This window comes from Leptinotarsa decemlineata, unplaced genomic scaffold (assembly GCF_025532065.1).
Source record: "Leptinotarsa decemlineata unplaced genomic scaffold, Ldec_3_MD MMD2_P_RNA_scaffold_5, whole genome shotgun sequence".
In the NCBI taxonomy this organism is placed as follows: Eukaryota; Metazoa; Arthropoda; class Insecta; order Coleoptera; family Chrysomelidae; genus Leptinotarsa; species Leptinotarsa decemlineata.
Genome location: NW_027412532.1, coordinates 13,525,193 through 13,542,813, shown reverse-complemented (window position 1 = coordinate 13,542,813; position 17,621 = coordinate 13,525,193). Strand labels below are relative to the sequence as shown.

The 17,621-nt window shown below is 34.6% G+C and overlaps 1 protein-coding gene and 1 long non-coding RNA gene across 5 annotated transcripts in view; both read right to left on the bottom strand.

Moving 5' to 3' along the window:
• Positions 1-17,621, bottom strand: part of LOC111513790 (GTPase-activating Rap/Ran-GAP domain-like protein 3) — a 574,796-nt gene that overhangs the window by 102,786 nt on the left and 454,389 nt on the right. For all 4 annotated transcript variants that reach the window (XM_074169581.1, XM_074169582.1, XM_074169580.1 and 1 more), the window contains one exon: positions 9,051-9,120. In XM_074169581.1, the coding sequence (XP_074025682.1) occupies positions 9,051-9,120 (70 nt within the window). The remainder of the gene's footprint in view (positions 1-9,050; positions 9,121-17,621) is intronic.
• On the bottom strand, positions 13,236-15,305 carry LOC111513191 (uncharacterized). Its single transcript, XR_012464090.1, has 3 exons — positions 15,111-15,305; positions 14,864-15,012; positions 13,236-13,369 (listed from the first exon to the last, which is right to left on the bottom strand). It is a non-coding gene; the product is annotated as an uncharacterized lncRNA (long non-coding RNA).

Sequence of the window (17,621 nt, the reverse complement as noted above, 5' to 3'; positions counted from 1 at the left end):
AGTATGATATGATAAATTCTCGTGTGTTAGTTAAGTATGAAAATGGATATTGAACAAAATTACATGCATCCCATTGTTCAACAAACTTTTGATAATTTGATAAGCTTGAAGCATATTGTCGTTCAACTGTGCACTAAAAACATGCCAAGATTGCTAAATGGGATGCCGAGTTAAGCGTGAAAGTTCGAGTACACTTGAGCGTAGTTTCATAATGATGATAATAATTATGAAATATATATCCTCAGGAACATTCACAAAGATTCTCCAAACTTTACAGTGCAATTTACTCAGAACTTGTGGGTGTGACTGAAGTTATTGAATTTGAATAGGAATATACCTATTTGATGATATTATACATGATATTTCAGGTTGGTACAAATAGTGTAATAATAGAGTCTGTAATGTCAGGAATATGAATAACTAGTTGTTGCCGCGGCTTCGCCCGCGTGAAATTTGGTTTGTCAAATTATGTTTCGCGACAGATCATTTTAAACAAATAGTTACAATATTTTTTCATCAACCCAAAACTTCAGGTTTCTTACTTCAAAACTGACAAAATTCAATACAATCTTTGAACCTCTATTTTTCTCCCTTGGGGGTGGAAATTCCTGATTCACTTTCTTGATGCTTACTTACGCTATACAAAGAACCTACCTGCAAATTTCAAGATTTTAGGTTCAGTAGCTTTGGCTCTACGTTAATATATGAATGGGCAACAGCTCGTAATTCATATTTTCACTTCAAAAATACAGTAACTGAAAAAATATGCCAACTGCACTAAGTAATGAATAGCTTCTTGAATCGGATTATGTTACCCATAAAGGAATTTGCAAAAATAGCACAACCATCAACGACGTCTGCTCTCACGCGTCTGCCCGCGTTTGGGTCGCGTTCTGGGCGATAGCGTTTCATTGCTCAGACCGTCCCCCTATCCTCGCGCATCATACCCCGTCGTCTTACAGTAGACGCGACGCGTAATGCCTTACTGAGTTGCGTCAAGTTATTCTTATCATGATAACTTTTGAAAGATACTTCCTAATTACTTCCTATAAGAATTGAAGGGGTTATATTTTCAGGAGTGATTAATTTTTGGGAGAGAAAGTTATTGGCTTTCTACTACTCCATCTTGATACAAAAAAAAAGGATGAGGGAATCTCCCAAAAAAAGGGAAGCTGTGAAACATTCTTACATACATACATTCATCCTCACAATCTTTCACATTTAGATATAGATGAAACTTCTCGTATTTCAGAAACATTATCCTGAGCACAAAAAATATTCAAGTGATTCCGAAACAATTTTCGTTGTTTTATTTTGAAACATGCTAGTGGGGATGTCGAATTGGGCTGATTGGTGATCGTTTGTTCAGTTGGAAACAAAACTTTTTAGACTCATTTAAAAGCGCACCCAGGCAACGCTTGTTAGACTGCTGTATCTAACAGGATGTCAACAGTATCCAAAGTCTCGAAAGGAAGTTGGAAAAATCCATAATAATAGTTCTATCAACGAATGCTTCGAGGGTGATTATTTAAAAAACTATTTTGGAATAAATATATTTATGAGGAATGAAAAAAACAGGTGAGCAATATCAGTAGTTTTGAATGGTTTGAGTTGAAACGCTTTCAACACAGCTGAAACCTCATCATCACATACACAATTCATTTCATAATTATTCGCAAAATGGTAATCGAATTGTAGAAATGATAACAAATTATAATGAACTGAAATTTCCCGTGATTCAATTTCGGCTCCAATTCTCTTCATAATACATAAATTTAGGAATAATATTCTGTATTATCATGTGAAAAGTATTATCGAATCAATTTTGAAATGAATGACCGAATTTAGGATATCAATATTTCAAGATTCACAAATGAAAACAAATTTGTAGTTTTTCTCAAATAAATTCTGAAAATATATCAATGAGAAATGAAATGTTTATGGATCTGTAATTATTAGCTGAAAAATGTTTATTTTTGCTTCACCTCTTTTCTTTTCAAGTTGATGTAGCTGTAGTTCCACATTTTTTTTATTCTAATATTCAATATTTTGGAATTTCTTCTTTGCCAACTTCGAAATAAGAAGTTCAGTTTTCTCAGAGTGACCAGAACACTTCTCTCAAATTCATCCCCTCTCCAATAATATAGTGGGATATTCGGCATTTTCTATTATTTACAAACGATGCCCATTTGAGTGAGCATCATACATCAAAAGTACCAAACTAGTACATAGAGAAACAATTCAAATGCTTAAATTGAAGGCGAATGACGGATTCGACCCCAATATTCATTCATTTTGAATTGAATCTAAAGAAATGAACTTCAAATGTGCAAGCCAGTCTCGGATATACCTACACAGTAGATTGAATGGACTAACGCCTATCAGAAAACCACTACTCCAGCGGCTAATACCACGAAGGGCGTTGGATTATATCCGACAGGCGTCAGTGCAGGAATCTTTACAGAAAATTTCCTGCATATGCAATTAGCAATACAACTGAAAGAGTCGACCTTCAATTTTGGAACGGGCACACTTGCAGACCGGTTTTGGGTTCCTTAGTCATTCGTCAGTGCAAGATAGGGGCCATCATCGACCTAAAGTCAATGATATTCCATAATTGAAAATCGAAATTATTTCAGAGTATTTCATTCCATGTCTTAAGTTGGAGCGAACAACAAAAATGTCACTCCATCTAGTGGACGAGGTACTGACCAATTGCATATCCAAAATTAGCCGAATTTCTCTGAATAAGGAAGAAAAACTTTCTTTTCAATCAGTGGGCTATGCTTGAAGACAGGCAGCAAACAAATCTAAAGAAATGAACTTCAAATGTTCAAGTCAGTCTCGGATATACCTACACAGTAGGTTGAATGGCGTGACGCCTATCAGAAAACAACTACTTCCTTAGCTTATACCACGAACAGCGTTGGATTATATTCGACAGTTTGAATTGGGTAGAAAATAATCATTGTAGTACCTTCTGCATCGTTCCTCTCGGATCACTTCTAAATGAATTCTATAGAGGTAACACACAGAAGGTATGGTGTTACCTCTGGAGTTATCAAGAAAAAAACAACTGAGGATACAGTGAGCTAAAGGTAGCTCACTCTATATAGGAAATGCAACTAAACCATACCTCCTTTATTTTGTTTGCTATCTGAGCCGGTTTAATAATCATCTCACTGAATGTATATGGAAAAGTAATACTAACAGTTAATTTTCCCAAGGAACATACATGTTTATAGCAGAAAAAAAAAATAAAGCACTGAAAACTTGTTAATGAGAAGACAGGTGAACCCATTTGAGTATTTTGCGATGTTGGGGTTAGGTTAGGTTAGGTTCAAAGTGAGTGGGTCTATTCGACCCTCCACCGCAAACCGCATATGATGATTCAAATGATACTGACCTGTAAAAAGGTCTGTTAGACATCGTAGTTCATCCCTACTGTAGTCTAACAAATGTTTGGTATCAAGCTCGAAAGGGTGAATAAACGCCTTGGAGTGAGCCAATCCTGGAGCTGCTAGAATACCATAAATCTTCTTGACCTCCAGGTGTTCCATCTTTGTTTGGCGAAGCCTAAAGGGATGCCAATGACAGATTCTGGTCCGATGAAGCTGCTTGCAGCACCTTCTTTTGCAAGGGAGTCAGCAGCCTCATTACCTTCCAGGCCAGTATGGCCAGGAATCCAGACCAGAGAAAATCTGTTAAGTATTCCTATCGAGGAGAGTCGTTTTTGGTAATTTGCTACCAATTGAGACGTTGCTCGGTAGGAGCCAAGAGCTTCCAACGGTGCTTAACTGTTCGAGAATATTTTTATTGACTTGTGTATGAGGTTGAATTCTTTCAATTTCTTCGGACATAATCCAATAGCGTAAATTTCCGCTTGGAATACAGTCGCATAGATTAACTTCAAAGTAGAACTTTCAAAGTAGAACTCATGTGAATGATATCTGATTCTTATTCCACAACAAATGTTTGATATACAAACTGAGTAGAGGAAAGTATCTTCTGTATAATTCAGTGTTCATATAGAAGTATTTGTTTCGAAAGAATTTTTTTCTTTCGTGTAATTCAATGTTTATATGAAAGTAGCTGTTTCAGGAGGACTTTCTTTCAGTTTGTGTCTGAAAGTTACTTCTCTGCATGATCTACACATCCATGTACAGAGTTACTTATTTTCAAATTGATTACTTCCTTCCTTTATTCGGAAGATTCTCTCATCCCTTTTTTTGTAACAGATGGAGTAGTAGAAATCCAAAAACTTTCTTTCCCAAAAATCAATCACTCCTAAAAATATAACCCCTTCAATTCAAACTATTATAATATTCATGCAGTCAATGCTCACTGAGGTTTTGGCGTTGACTCTGGCTATTATTATGCATTGGTCAAAGACGAAACAGACTGGTTTAAATTAGACAATAGTCGTGTCACTAACTGTTCTGGAGATGTCTTGAATTTATTGTTCTGTTTCACGAAAGATAGGACATTGGCAAATCAAGATCTTCAGATGATGTTGTGCTGCAGGTTTTTCCGTGTTTTCCTGCAGCTGAAAAATCAAATGCGCCACTGGAATCAATGAAGTCGCCCCGAAGCGTCAATTAATTTTTGTTGTTTCATAATTTCATGATTTTCATTACTTTCTTCTTTGGAAATATTAAATAAGTAATGTCATAAAAATAAATATCTAATGTTGACCGAAAATATATCTGGTTATAAGGAGATCTATTATAACGTTTGTGTTGAACAATACTGATGATAAAATCGCTTTCTCCGTTACTATATAGGACACCCACACCTGTTTGGAAAACTTCCACTACATAACGATTACCTTATATTTTTGTAGGGCCATTATCTCCTAGATATTTTAAAGTAATGTTCATGTTATCTAACAGACAAACAGGAAATGAAAATGCAAATGTATCTTTTGTGCTACATTTACACGGTAATGGAGAAGTTGAATGGAGGATATTCAACTGCATATAAATGAAGGTTGCCTTATGCGCGCATTTTGTGATTATATATTCCGCAGGGCAGCAGGACAATATACTATTGGGTTGTTTCTGAAGTTTTGTCCGTTTTAATGTCAAGTGTTTTTGTAGTTCCATATCTCAATAAATATTTATTCTACTGTGCTGTGGTACTAACTGATCGATAGAGAATTTTTTACTGTATACATTGATGCTGTTGATTTTTTTCTAAAAATTTTTATTTTCTGACTCTTTTCAGCTCTCCAGATGTCGTTAAGTGATTTCCGGCTAATTCTTCTCCACGAATTCAAATTGAACCAAGACACTGCCGAAGGAGCCCGAAAAATCACCCAGGCATTTGGCAGTGTTAATGAACGCACTGTCGACGTTGGGTTGCGAAATTTTATTCCGGAGATTTTAGCCAGGAAGATGAACTCTGGAGAGGTCGACCTACAATAATTCAGGACAATGATTTGAGAACCCTGGTGAACACTCACCATCACAAACGATGCGTGGGATAGCTGAAGGACTGGGCGTCAGCTCCCATATGGCTTTTGATGGTTCAAAATGTATTAGAAAGATCAAAAAGCTCGGAAAGTGGGCTTCTTTACTTTTGCGCAACTAAAACGATTCGATTTTGGATTGGATCGTCACGTGTGTTGAAGAGTAGATCCTCTACAATGTTCACGACAGTGGTTGAAAACCGATAAGCCACTCAGATACTTTTCAAAGTCGGAAAGCTGAAAAGCTCAACTATCATTTTGGAGTTATGAGGAATAGTTATCAGTGAAAATGTACTCGAATTCACTGAACAATTTTTCACGAAAATATGTAATGCCCCAAATGAAGCTTTAAAGAATTTAATTAGTGCGGACTTCATTGTCTAGTATGAAATGAAATGATTTGAAATCCCTGAAAAAATTAATGGAATTAGAAAGAATAGCTAAAATTAACAATTATATCGAGCGAAAAAAAACCTGAACTGAAATTACAATGAAATAAAAAAGAAGCAACAGTTAAAAAATTAACAATTGAAAAAGAAATGAAAATCAAAAGATTTTAAGCCAAGTTACTTAACGACGTTTTTATTATTAGTATCCACAATCGTGGATACTATTCCTCCGAGAGATGACTATTTATAGGCATCTTCCCACACTTCGCCTCACCGATTTAGCGGGAGCTGACCGTCTGGCTGGAATTTGCCATTTTCCTCAGGATTATGGGTTTCCATATGTTGCGTATCTCTATGCTAGCTTGGCTAAATGCGTTGTTGGTCAACATATGTGCAGATTCTTTGAACTTTCTCCTAAACCAGTGTTCCACATTTTGGATGATCTCAGCTTGGGACCACTTGATGTTATGTTGATGAGTCCAAACATGCTCTGCTATTCTCGATTTGCTAGTTTCTCCTCGCTGTGTGTTTTTCTTGTGCTCGGCAATGCGGACTTTCAATAGCCTCTCGGTTTCACCCATATAGGATTTTTCGCATTCGCAGAGTATCCGGTAAATGCAATTCTTGGAATCGCAGTTCTCGTTTGGGGGCCTGTTATTCGTGAGGCTGCTACAGATAGTGGTTCCGGATCTGAAGCAGATTCTGATGTTATACTTGGACCCAATTCTTCTTATCCTTTTCGACGATTTTTGATGTAGGGAAGCGGAAGTACTGGTTATGACGGCTTCTCTTCAATATGAGGATCTTGCTGTCTTTCAGCCAAAGTCTGTTCCACCATTGCTTTGGAGTAATCATTCCGTTGAAGATCATTTTTGATAATGCCTAGTTCCTCAAAACCTTTCTTCTTATCACAGAGCCTGAAAGAACTGTCTACTAGTGTCTTGGTTCCTCTTTTAGTCGATTGATGGTGGTTGGATTTGTGGTTCAGATACGAGTATTGTCCCGTGTGAGCTGGTTTTCGGTATACAGATGTTTCCACTTAGTGTCGGCCTCTTTTCCAGTAAGTCTAAGAATGGAAATTCTTTGTGGACTTCCTTCTTCTCCATTGTGAAAGTGATGAAAGGTCTTACGTTGTTGATGTGCTTCAGGAAGGTGTCTAGTTCTGTATTCCCATGGTTCCATATTATTGAAGTGTCGTCAACGTATCTCAACCAGACTTGGGGCTTCTTATAGGCTTCTTCAATTGCCAGAATTTCAAACCACTTCATATTTATATGTTGGCTATAACTGATGAAAGTAGCGATTCCATTGACAGTCCTCATCTTGCGTAAAGAATTCTTCCTTCAGTTGGAAATAGCAGTTTTATACGTAGCATCCTGATAATATGATTTCAAGTGCTTCTTCGACATGAACGTTGTTGTAAAGGCTTTCCACGTCGAAACTGATTAGTTTACCTTGCTCTGTTTTTTTTTCAACTATTACAGCTATTCTTTCAAATTTTATTGATTCTTTCAGGGATTTCAAATCATTTTATATCATACTACACAATGGAAGTCCGCACTAATGAAATTCATCATGAAACATTGTCAATCACCTCCAAACAAAGCTCTAAATAATTTCCTCTGTGGGAAACTCGTAGAAATGTATGTCGAATTTATTCCAATATTCATCGTGGTATGAGTTGAGTGAGTAGTTGTTGAACAAAAGAAGTAGATTAAAATATGTTTTGAGTCCGAAATTTATTTCTGGTAAATTTAAAGGTATTTCAGTAAAAAAATAACGCATGAGAAATCAAACTGTTTTTTCCATCAGAAAGTATCAACTCAGGGGTTTGCACATTGCCATAGAGGATAGTATCTTTTTACCAATTTTACTGAAATGAGAATCAGAAAAATAAATTCATGGTACCGTTTTTATAGTATGATTTGTCTTAAGTCTCTCAATAGGCCTCAGTTTCGACAATTACCTCTTCATCGGACCTAATTTTTTTCCAGCGAGCATTCTCTTTTGGTCTCAGACCAGAAACAAGTTGCTGGGGTCAAATCTGGAGAATACGGTGGAGACGGAAGCAATTCGAAGCCCAATTCATGCAATATTGCATAGTGCATTTTCTTGATGAAATAGCATTTTCCTTTCCTCTTCAACATAGTTTTACAGCTTCAACCACTGCTCAGAATCATCAATTCGTTATTGTTTTTGGTCGATTGTGAGCTCGCATGGCACCCACTTTTGCATACCCAAATATGCATGTACGATATGTTCAAAATTTTTTTTGATATCTTCAGAGCCTCAGCTATATCGAACGACTTCACTTTTGCGGTCACCCAAAATTATTTTCTGGACGTTTTTGATGTTTCCTTTAGGCTCTTTGGGATCTTTAGGGCGTCCACTGCGTTCATCGTTTTCGATGCTCTTTTCACCTCGTTTCAAATCAGCAAACCACTTCGAAACAGTTGATTTTCCTGGTGAAAAGTCCTAATAATCTGTATCCAGCTAAGCCTTGGCTTCAAGCAAAAAGCAATGAATTAACAACACAGGAAATTCATTTCTATCCATTTTTTCCAAAGTAACAAAAGTTGCCTCATTCGAAATGTTGTATCCCACAAACTAATAGTCCGAAAGCTGTGAAATTTGTACATCTGTCTCTTGAAGGTTAGTGTCAACTAAAAATCATATTGATTCAATACTTGTAGTGCCATCTGTGTGTTACTATACGAACTTTTCAGCCCACCTAGTATTTACTTCTGTGACTTTCAAATAGCGTACCTAAGAAAACCTCTGCCTATCGTAAAATATGACTCAAATCTGTTGCTCCCGATAATAATAGTATTATCTTGAAGTGAGGTATAGAAAACAAAATGTTTCCTAATGGACCCGCATTTGATTTTTTTTCATAATTTATTTTCATTTCTTGATAACTTTTTGTCCGTGTTTTCCCTAAAGTCGTCAGTACCAGAAAATAATATCTTAGAAATTTTCAGAAATATTCACATCGATAATTAAGAGATCAGTAGTACTTTTTTCTTATTTTTCTAGGCCTGATAGATGTCGTTATTTAAACTACATAGGATTGGTATTCATGACTACCCATTATCTGTTTATTATACTATTGTAGTCGACTGCAGTTATATAAACATATGTAGCTTTCACTAGATTTACTATAATATAGCATTACGGCTATTAAAACTCACCTGTTCTACAGATCCATAATATCTTCTAGAGAAAACTCCCCTTCTGGATATGAGGTCACTGGCCGTTGAACTGAAACAAAAAGTGATTTGTGAAGTTTTGTAGATGATACTGAGAGTGTATGAAATCCATAATAATCAGTTAACCAACAGTTTCTTGTACTGGTACGGATACGTAGATGATATCTCAGTTTGTTTTACTGGTACAGATAGACAATTAGGCAAATTAATTGAATTTGTCGATTCCATCCACCCGTAAATGAAATTCATCACTGAGAGGGAGGTAAATAGTTCAATAAATTACCTTGACTTAACCATTACGAAAAATTACAATGAACATGAATTTGTAATTTCCCACAAACCATCCTACAAGGATATTATTATAAATAATTTCTACACACATCCTCACCAGCATGAAGTTGCTGCATTTCACTGTCGGAGAGTAATTTCCAGAGAGACCTGAGTTTGATCAAACAAATTGCGGTTAACAACGATAAGGTAGATATGATAGACCTGGACCTGGACCTGGTCTACCCAAATTCAAGACGGCATAACGTCAGTTATGGGACATTGTCATATTTGGGTGAACCAACCATAAATATTGCCCGTTTTTTGAAGATATTACGTCCAACCTGTGTGTATGTTAATTTCCAGGTTTTGGACCGTATTTGAAGGGGGTGTTAAGTGTGGCAGGTAATGTGCCTGCTCTGGTAGGGCCGTGGGTTACTTAAGATTTCAACACAATTATTACAATTTTGATAAAATCCTTAGGGCGCCAAGTGGTTTTTGAAGCCCTTGCTGTTCAAAAAAACCGCTAAAATTAACTATTCAGCAGTCCCCTGCTCAACAAAAATCAATTGTTGAGGGTTATCGAATATATATTACTATATGAAAACGATATAGACAAATTACTACATTGATACTAGTCCCTATCTTATACAGGGTGATTCAAGAGTACTTTGACAAACTTCGAGAGGTGATTTCTCACAATATTCTAATATGAATTGTCCAAATAAATAAATGTCCGGAAACGCTTCGTTTCCAAGATACAGGATGTTGAAGTTTTATTTTTATTTTCGTTTTTTTCAAATAAAGCATTCTTGTGAAAAAAGCAAAATATTCGAAATAACTTCAACATGCATTATCAAATAATCGACTTGAAGTTTTCAAGTCCGAATATTTAGAAAAAGGTTGCTTACAGCGACTAGTAACAAGGGTAGCTTATTTACGTGGATATGATAGAGAAATCGATTTTTTTACTGAAAAATGTGCTAGAAGTACGCCAAAAAAAGTTATGAATCATTAAGAAAGAAAAAGACGTGTAGGTGGCGCCCCCTACGAGTAAGAGCAATAAGAACATCAGGTTCGAATTCAACACCTCTAAAACCTCCTATTACCAAGTTTCGTTTAATTAAGTTCAGTATTTCAAAAGTTATTTGAAAAAAACGAAAATAAAAATGAAACTTCAACATCCTGTATCTTGGAAACGAAGCGTTTCTGGACATTTATTTATTTGGACAATTCATATTAGAATATTGTGAGGTGTCACCTCCTGAAGTTTGTCAAAGTACTTTTGAATCACCCTATATAATTGGGGGCTCTTCCAAGAGTACAAAAACCTATAGAGTATATACCTATAATTAGGAAAGAGATATCGGCCCTATTGACATCTTAACAACAGTATCATAACTATCACTATAATTATTAATTATGACTAGTACAATTAATATTATTGCTTTCGTAATAAAAATAAATAAAAGAATCGAAGATTGAAAAAAAGAAATATCCTCTACGAGGTACTCCGTGATCCTTGCTCTTGAATACTTACATTCAATGGATGAACTTTTCCTTTCAACTAACAGCTCAGTTCGCCATTCAATTGAATAAGCCACCTTGTATCTGATATGAAGATCCAGAGAAAATTTTCCACCTTTTCTGCTCGACATCAAGCAGCGATATATAGCCCAAAAAAAAAACGTCTAAGAAGCCGTGATGGAAAATGAACTGAATTTTAAGGGTTAACACGGTTATGAAAAATGTTTACCTCTGAGTGTCGAGTCTCCTAGCACATCAAAGACGCTTTTTCCAACAACCGTTCAGCAGATACAGATCCAAATTTAATATTTCACAATATTGGGCTTATACCATAAACCAGATATAAATGTTTCATCATAGCCCAAAGACGGGTAGAGTTTCAAGAAAAACATAAAATCATTAAACGAGTACAAACAAAAACGGTTTTTGAAAATTTAAATTGATTTTTCTCCATTTCAATATTTTGTTAGTTACCTCTTTCATCCACTCGACTCTTGAATTATTTCAGTTCATTGTATTCTTTCAAAAATATTGTCAAATATAGGAAATAAACATGAAATAATTCAGATTCATTTGAGTAAATATATGAATTGAAAGATATTCCAACCTCACTTCAATATTTTAACACAAGAACACTCAGTATTCAGAATTCCATCTTTTGATATTTCAAGTTCATAGACATCGAAATTGATCCGATCACAGGATATGGAATATAAAACAATCTCCAAATATGCAAACTTGGCACAGATTGCATGCTGTGCATTTTACCTCAGTACAGTGACCGGATCAAAGTCGCAATGTCAGCGTATAATTCTTTATAAATATTGAGGGAGGTCAAGATCATGGATCAGGGTTAACAGCTAACAGTCAACAGACAGTATTCATTTACGTATCGATTGGGTCATCAGAAATGCAGCACATCTCCTTTTCTTCAATCCTGCTGGGTGGCAGTGTAATGTAAGTTTTTTTGATTATTTTAATGTATTTTTTTTATTAACATTGAGTGTGAGTTTATTTAAAGTATTTTTCCGTTTCTTTCACAATAAATATTTTATTAAGTTGTAAATGAGTTCTTTCATTATTTGGGATGAATAAATGAGCGGGTGAAACAGCGAATAAAATCCTCTCGTTAATAGCCAAGCGAGTACTGAGTTGCGACACGTGGTGGAGGTGCCTCTCTCGTTCTCGGGGGCTCCATTATTCATAATGGGCCTGTGAAACTAATTTTCTGATATAAAAAGTTGAATTGTTCAAGTTTTGAAAATATGTTGTGATAATTAGCAGAAAAGTGTATTTTTCTTTTGTTTTCCAATAATGAGAGAATTTAATAGCTGTTTCATCCAGTAAAATTACAGTTTTTCCTTCTTTTTAATATACTTCAAATAAATGTTTTTTTTTGATAGTTTGATAATTAGTTTTGAATATGTTATAAGTTGGTTTTGTGCTTCAATTGTTTTTTTTTTAAATCCAAATATAACCTATCATTTCAGTCAACTTTCCATGTTTCCCTTCTCCTCAAATTATGAGTAATACACTTTCTAATAACTGTCCATCAGCTTAGAAAGAAAAGTATTACTGAAGTTGAGCAATCATAAAGAATATCTGTTCATTCAGCTTCTTAAGATTGCCAATGGAATAATTTGAAAAAATTTTCATTTATCATCTGTAAATTTCGAAAGTATGAGCGGTACATTTTCCAATATCTGTTTTATCAGCTTGGAATTGTACAGTTGAATTGGCTAAACGTATGGAATATCTGTTCATCCAGCTCCGTACGATTACCCATTACATGATTTCGAAATTTTGCATATGTGTCTGACTTTTTGAAAAATAAATGATACACCTACCAATATCTGTTTCATCAGCTTGGGAATGTGTATCATAGTATCAATTAGTTGGATTCATAAGATTTTCCTTGTTCCCAATCATCCTCTAACATTTTATTGGTAATGACTCGAAAAAAAATTATAGTAGTCATCAACGTCAGCTCATTAAGTAATCAATATATTCAATATAATCAATAAGAATATTGACACAAGAAAAAGGTCCATTTTTGAGTTTTATTAACTTTTTGAAAACTGTTGAGATAAGGAACGCCATCATGATCGCCAACATGAAAAAATCCTCATTTTTGACATACAGTATAAATATGAACCATTGTCGATTGGTTTGTAATGTTGTTTTCGATACAGCGCAACGTAAAATATTCAAAAAATCCCTCAGATTTACTATTTTTAGTAAATTCTGGAAATAGTTTCATTTTAATATAACCGCCAAATATTCAAACTATTTCCTTTGAGTTTGAAGAGTAACAATTCATTTGCTATAAATAGTGATTGCGAGACTGATATCAAGAGGTAGTAAAAGATGATGGTCTTCAAAAATTTTATTAAAACATGTTTTACATGGCAGTGTTACACTTCAAGCATACTTACCTCTCTTTCACAAAAAGTGTTTTCCTCAAATACTATTGTTCACTATTTTTTGCATAATCTTAAGCGCCACGCCTAAAACAAAATGAAACTTGTTGAACTATACTCTGTAAATGCATGTAATCCTTCATGAAAATGTTCAGTTAATAATGTCCAGAGTACATATAATATTAAACAAAAATTAATTCATCTAGTTAAGTATGTGTTATACAAAAAAATTTCAGAAATCTGAATTGTTTTATGAATGAGTATCTTGACTCGAATTGCAATATACACTTTTAAACATATAAGAATCCAGAATAATTAGGGTATAATAATTAGAGAATAGTAATTAAATGAAAATGCAGATACAAAATATTTTTTCAGTTGCATTTTTCAAATAAAATTTCACATACAATTAACTAAGGAAAAATAAGCAGTAATTACATAAGAAAAGAAACATAATAATAATGAATGCATTATTGACACACCCTCTTGCCAGAAGTAGTACAAACAATTCAATGTCACCACATAGTTTTATTTTTTTATTTTGTATGGAAAGTAATAGGAAGTAGCATCTCAGACTGATGATCTACAAACAGTGAAGTTTGTAATATTATGAGAAATAAAAGAAGCGTATAGATATATTGAAAAGGTGAGAATTGATGATTATGTATTGAAGAAGAATCATTTATATAGGTAGACTCTACACACAAGATGAAAAGGCAGACTGTGGAGGACGCTCCCAAAACTGCATGACATTTTTCATTTTTGAAGGTGTGTAAAATATGTTAGATGTTCATGAGAAATGATGATGATTATAATATGAATTTTGTATGAGGCATGAAATGAAATGCGCATACATGAGGTCTTCGGAGGAAAGACAGGTACGATGTTGTAGAAAGTACGACACAGAAAGTTGTCTTAAGAAAAGACAAATATGATGTTTCAAGATGTAGAAAGTTACTACGTCATGGTAATTATGAAAAAAGGTGAAAGAGTATAAAGAGAATAATAATAATAATATATGCAAAATCTGAGAGATGCAATTTACATGTGGTTTCTAATATATATTTATCAGATATAATTCAATATTCGTCGTTGGTACTAGCCAGGAAAGTAGTTGTTTTCGATAAATATTTCCAATAGCTGTTTATTTTCATTGAAAAGAAAATAAATTGCTATTGCTATTTTCAATTTCCTATTATTCAGTGAAATGTATATCACATGAGGTGACAATTGAATAGGCAGGTGACAAAGACTGTAAGGAATCAGTAAAAAAAAAAATTGTACATAAAGAAATTGATGTTGAAATGGGTGTGTCATAAAGAACCAATGGATTTTGACAGTATGCTCAAGCATAAATCAAAAAGTATGTTTCAAAGTTGAAAAAGAAAGTCTGTAAGCTATTTGCTATTTATCATCAAATTAACTTTAATGTATATTATATGTACTCTAACCAATTAGATTAAACTGTCAAATGATTGTTAACTATATAATGCAGTGATTTTTGTTGATTTTTTTTATTATCGAATTTAAAAGTAACATAACCTAGCTATAAGAATAAAAATATATCATGAAAGAACTTACTGCCGAATTTCTCTCTTGTTTCATGCAATCGAGGCAACACCACACCCCAAGGCACTTCGAGGCAGTCACTACTCCACTACTCCATCACCACTGTTACGGTTTTCCACTCCAGGACATTCAGCAGATCGTACCATAGACAGCACGATGACCTAGGGAAACATGAAGTTGAATCATCATGGCTCAAATGAATGGACTATAGGAATATCGCAGTCACTAGTGCCATATTCAACCAGAAACAAATACTTACGTTGTTGCGTTACCAGTTGTTCTGAGTAGCTGATAAACAGTTCCTGTGTGGGCAGACATCATCCACAGACATAATATGTGAATAGAATTGTAATACTCAAAACAATCCAGAATCACCGTCATACCGTTGAGTACCAGGATAATCCAAATCCCAAGCAGCCTACAGAAAATATTTCACTGATAATTTATGAGAACGACGCTAGTTTCATAAATGCTGACACAACAACCACAAATGATGATGTTTGAAGTTTCCAAAAAGCACTCGACGAAGTAAATTTCTATATTCCTGGGCAGCTAATAACTTGATCACACTATTACACGATGAACACACAGATATAAATATATTTCAAAGTGTGAAATCAAAATCACTTCAGTGAACGAAAAATGCCGCTAAATATTCACATATTCATCAAATTATATGTATGTCATATGTCATGTCAAATCGTAACTCTACTTCTCTATACACAATTGAGAGAATAGGCATGGAACAGAATGACAAATACATTTCACGGAAACCATAAAAACATGTTCTGGTAATACGAGAAAACGCAAAGCACAACGTAATACGTAATTATAGTCCAGTCCAATTCAGTCCACTGTTACGTTGCCAATGTTTCCATCCAGTTGAGTTGTGGTAGCCGAGCAGCCGTCAACCAAAACAGTATCAGAACCAAGACACGGAACGATGTGCGGACAGATTGGTGGAGTGACACAAAGACAGATAAAGTTCAGTGCCGGACTATGACAATATTAGTGTGGGAACTCATAGTTGCAGAATCAATTGGACAATATAGTTTTTTCTAACTTTTATAGGACATGTAGTTTGTAATTGATGTTTATAATCATATTTTAAACCCATTGTTTTTTTATTATTCAAAATATTTTTATTGAGTTGTGAGTTTTCATTTTTTTGTTTCTCGTTACCACCCAGAAAGCTGGGGGCCAGCTTTAACGTGGAGGGGAGATGTGTCAAATATAGGAAATAAACATGAAATAATTCAGATTCATTTGAGTAAATATATGAATTGAAAGATATTCCAACCTCACTTCAATATTTTAACACAAGAACACTCAGTATTCAGAATTCCATCTTTTGATATTTCAAGTTCATAGACATCGAAATTGATCCGATCACAGGATATGGAATATAAAACAATCTCCAAATATGCAAACTTGGCACAGATTGCATGCTGTGCATTTTACCTCAGTACAGTGACCGGATCAAAGTCGCAATGTCAGCGTATAATTCTTTATAAATATTGAGGGAGGTCAAGATCATGGATCAGGGTTAACAGTTAACAGTCAACAGACAGTATTCATTTACGTATCGATTGGGTCATCAGAAATGCAGCACATCTCCTTTTCTTCAATCCTGCTGGGTGGCAGTGTAATGTAAGTTTTTTTGATTATTTTAATGTATTTTTTTTATTAACATTGAGTGTGAGTTTATTTAAAGTATTTTTCCGTTTCTTTCACAATAAATATTTTATTAAGTTGTAAATGAGTTCTTTCATTATTTGGGATGAATAAATGAGCGGGTGAAACAGCAAATAAAAATCCTCTCGTTAATAGCCAAGCGAGAACTGAGTTGCGACAATATCCTTGTAGGACGAAACTGCAGTAACGTTAGTTACAAATACAAGCGGTATAAAAACAGAGAAAGTTTGGATTTTCATTTTTCATGAAAGAGTATTGTAATAACATGCCACTTTCATAAAAAAGTGTATTCCGAAGTTCCGGAATAAATCACTTATCACCTCATTAGTTCTGTTCTGCATGATATTACAAGTAGGAGCATTCATTTCTTTCATAAAATCAAAACAGTCCTGTCATGATGACTGTACGGTGCTGATGAGGTGAAAAGACAAGAGTCTTGTCGTTCAAGCCCTAGTCTGAACGCTCGATTTTCACTTGCTATCGTCCAACCCGTGTTAGGAATCACACGTTAAAAGGTAAGTCTTCGTTAATCCTTAGCTCGCACAAGTTTCGACTTCTGAGGGTTGTCGTTCGTAGGGGTGCAACAGCTGGTTACCGGAAAAACAGATTTTTTTAAACCGATTTTGAATCAGACATATCTGTCCAACTTCCTGCCTGTACTAATGAAACAGACTGAGGAGTTCAAAATTCTGAAATTCTCAAATATAATAGCAATTTTTTCTCGCGTATGAGCATTCCAAAAAATTCAAATTGTAAAATATAACCATACTTTATTCTTTATTGGAAGAAATTCAACGATGTTTGAATAAATGACTCAAACCCTAAAAAGTTCTTCAAATGAAATTGGATCATATCAAAATTGCGTGCTCGAAATGTATCAGTTTTGACAGCAGTTATAAGAGAATGACTTGTGTCTGAATAGGCCATCATTACGTAGGTATACGTAATGTATAACTATGCGGGGGTGTATGCATATTCATCATCTCTACATAATGTGACAAATTTGTGTTTCTGTTGGGAAATTGTGATGAATTATACGGTTTAGATTCGAATTATCTTGGATATCCTCACAGGA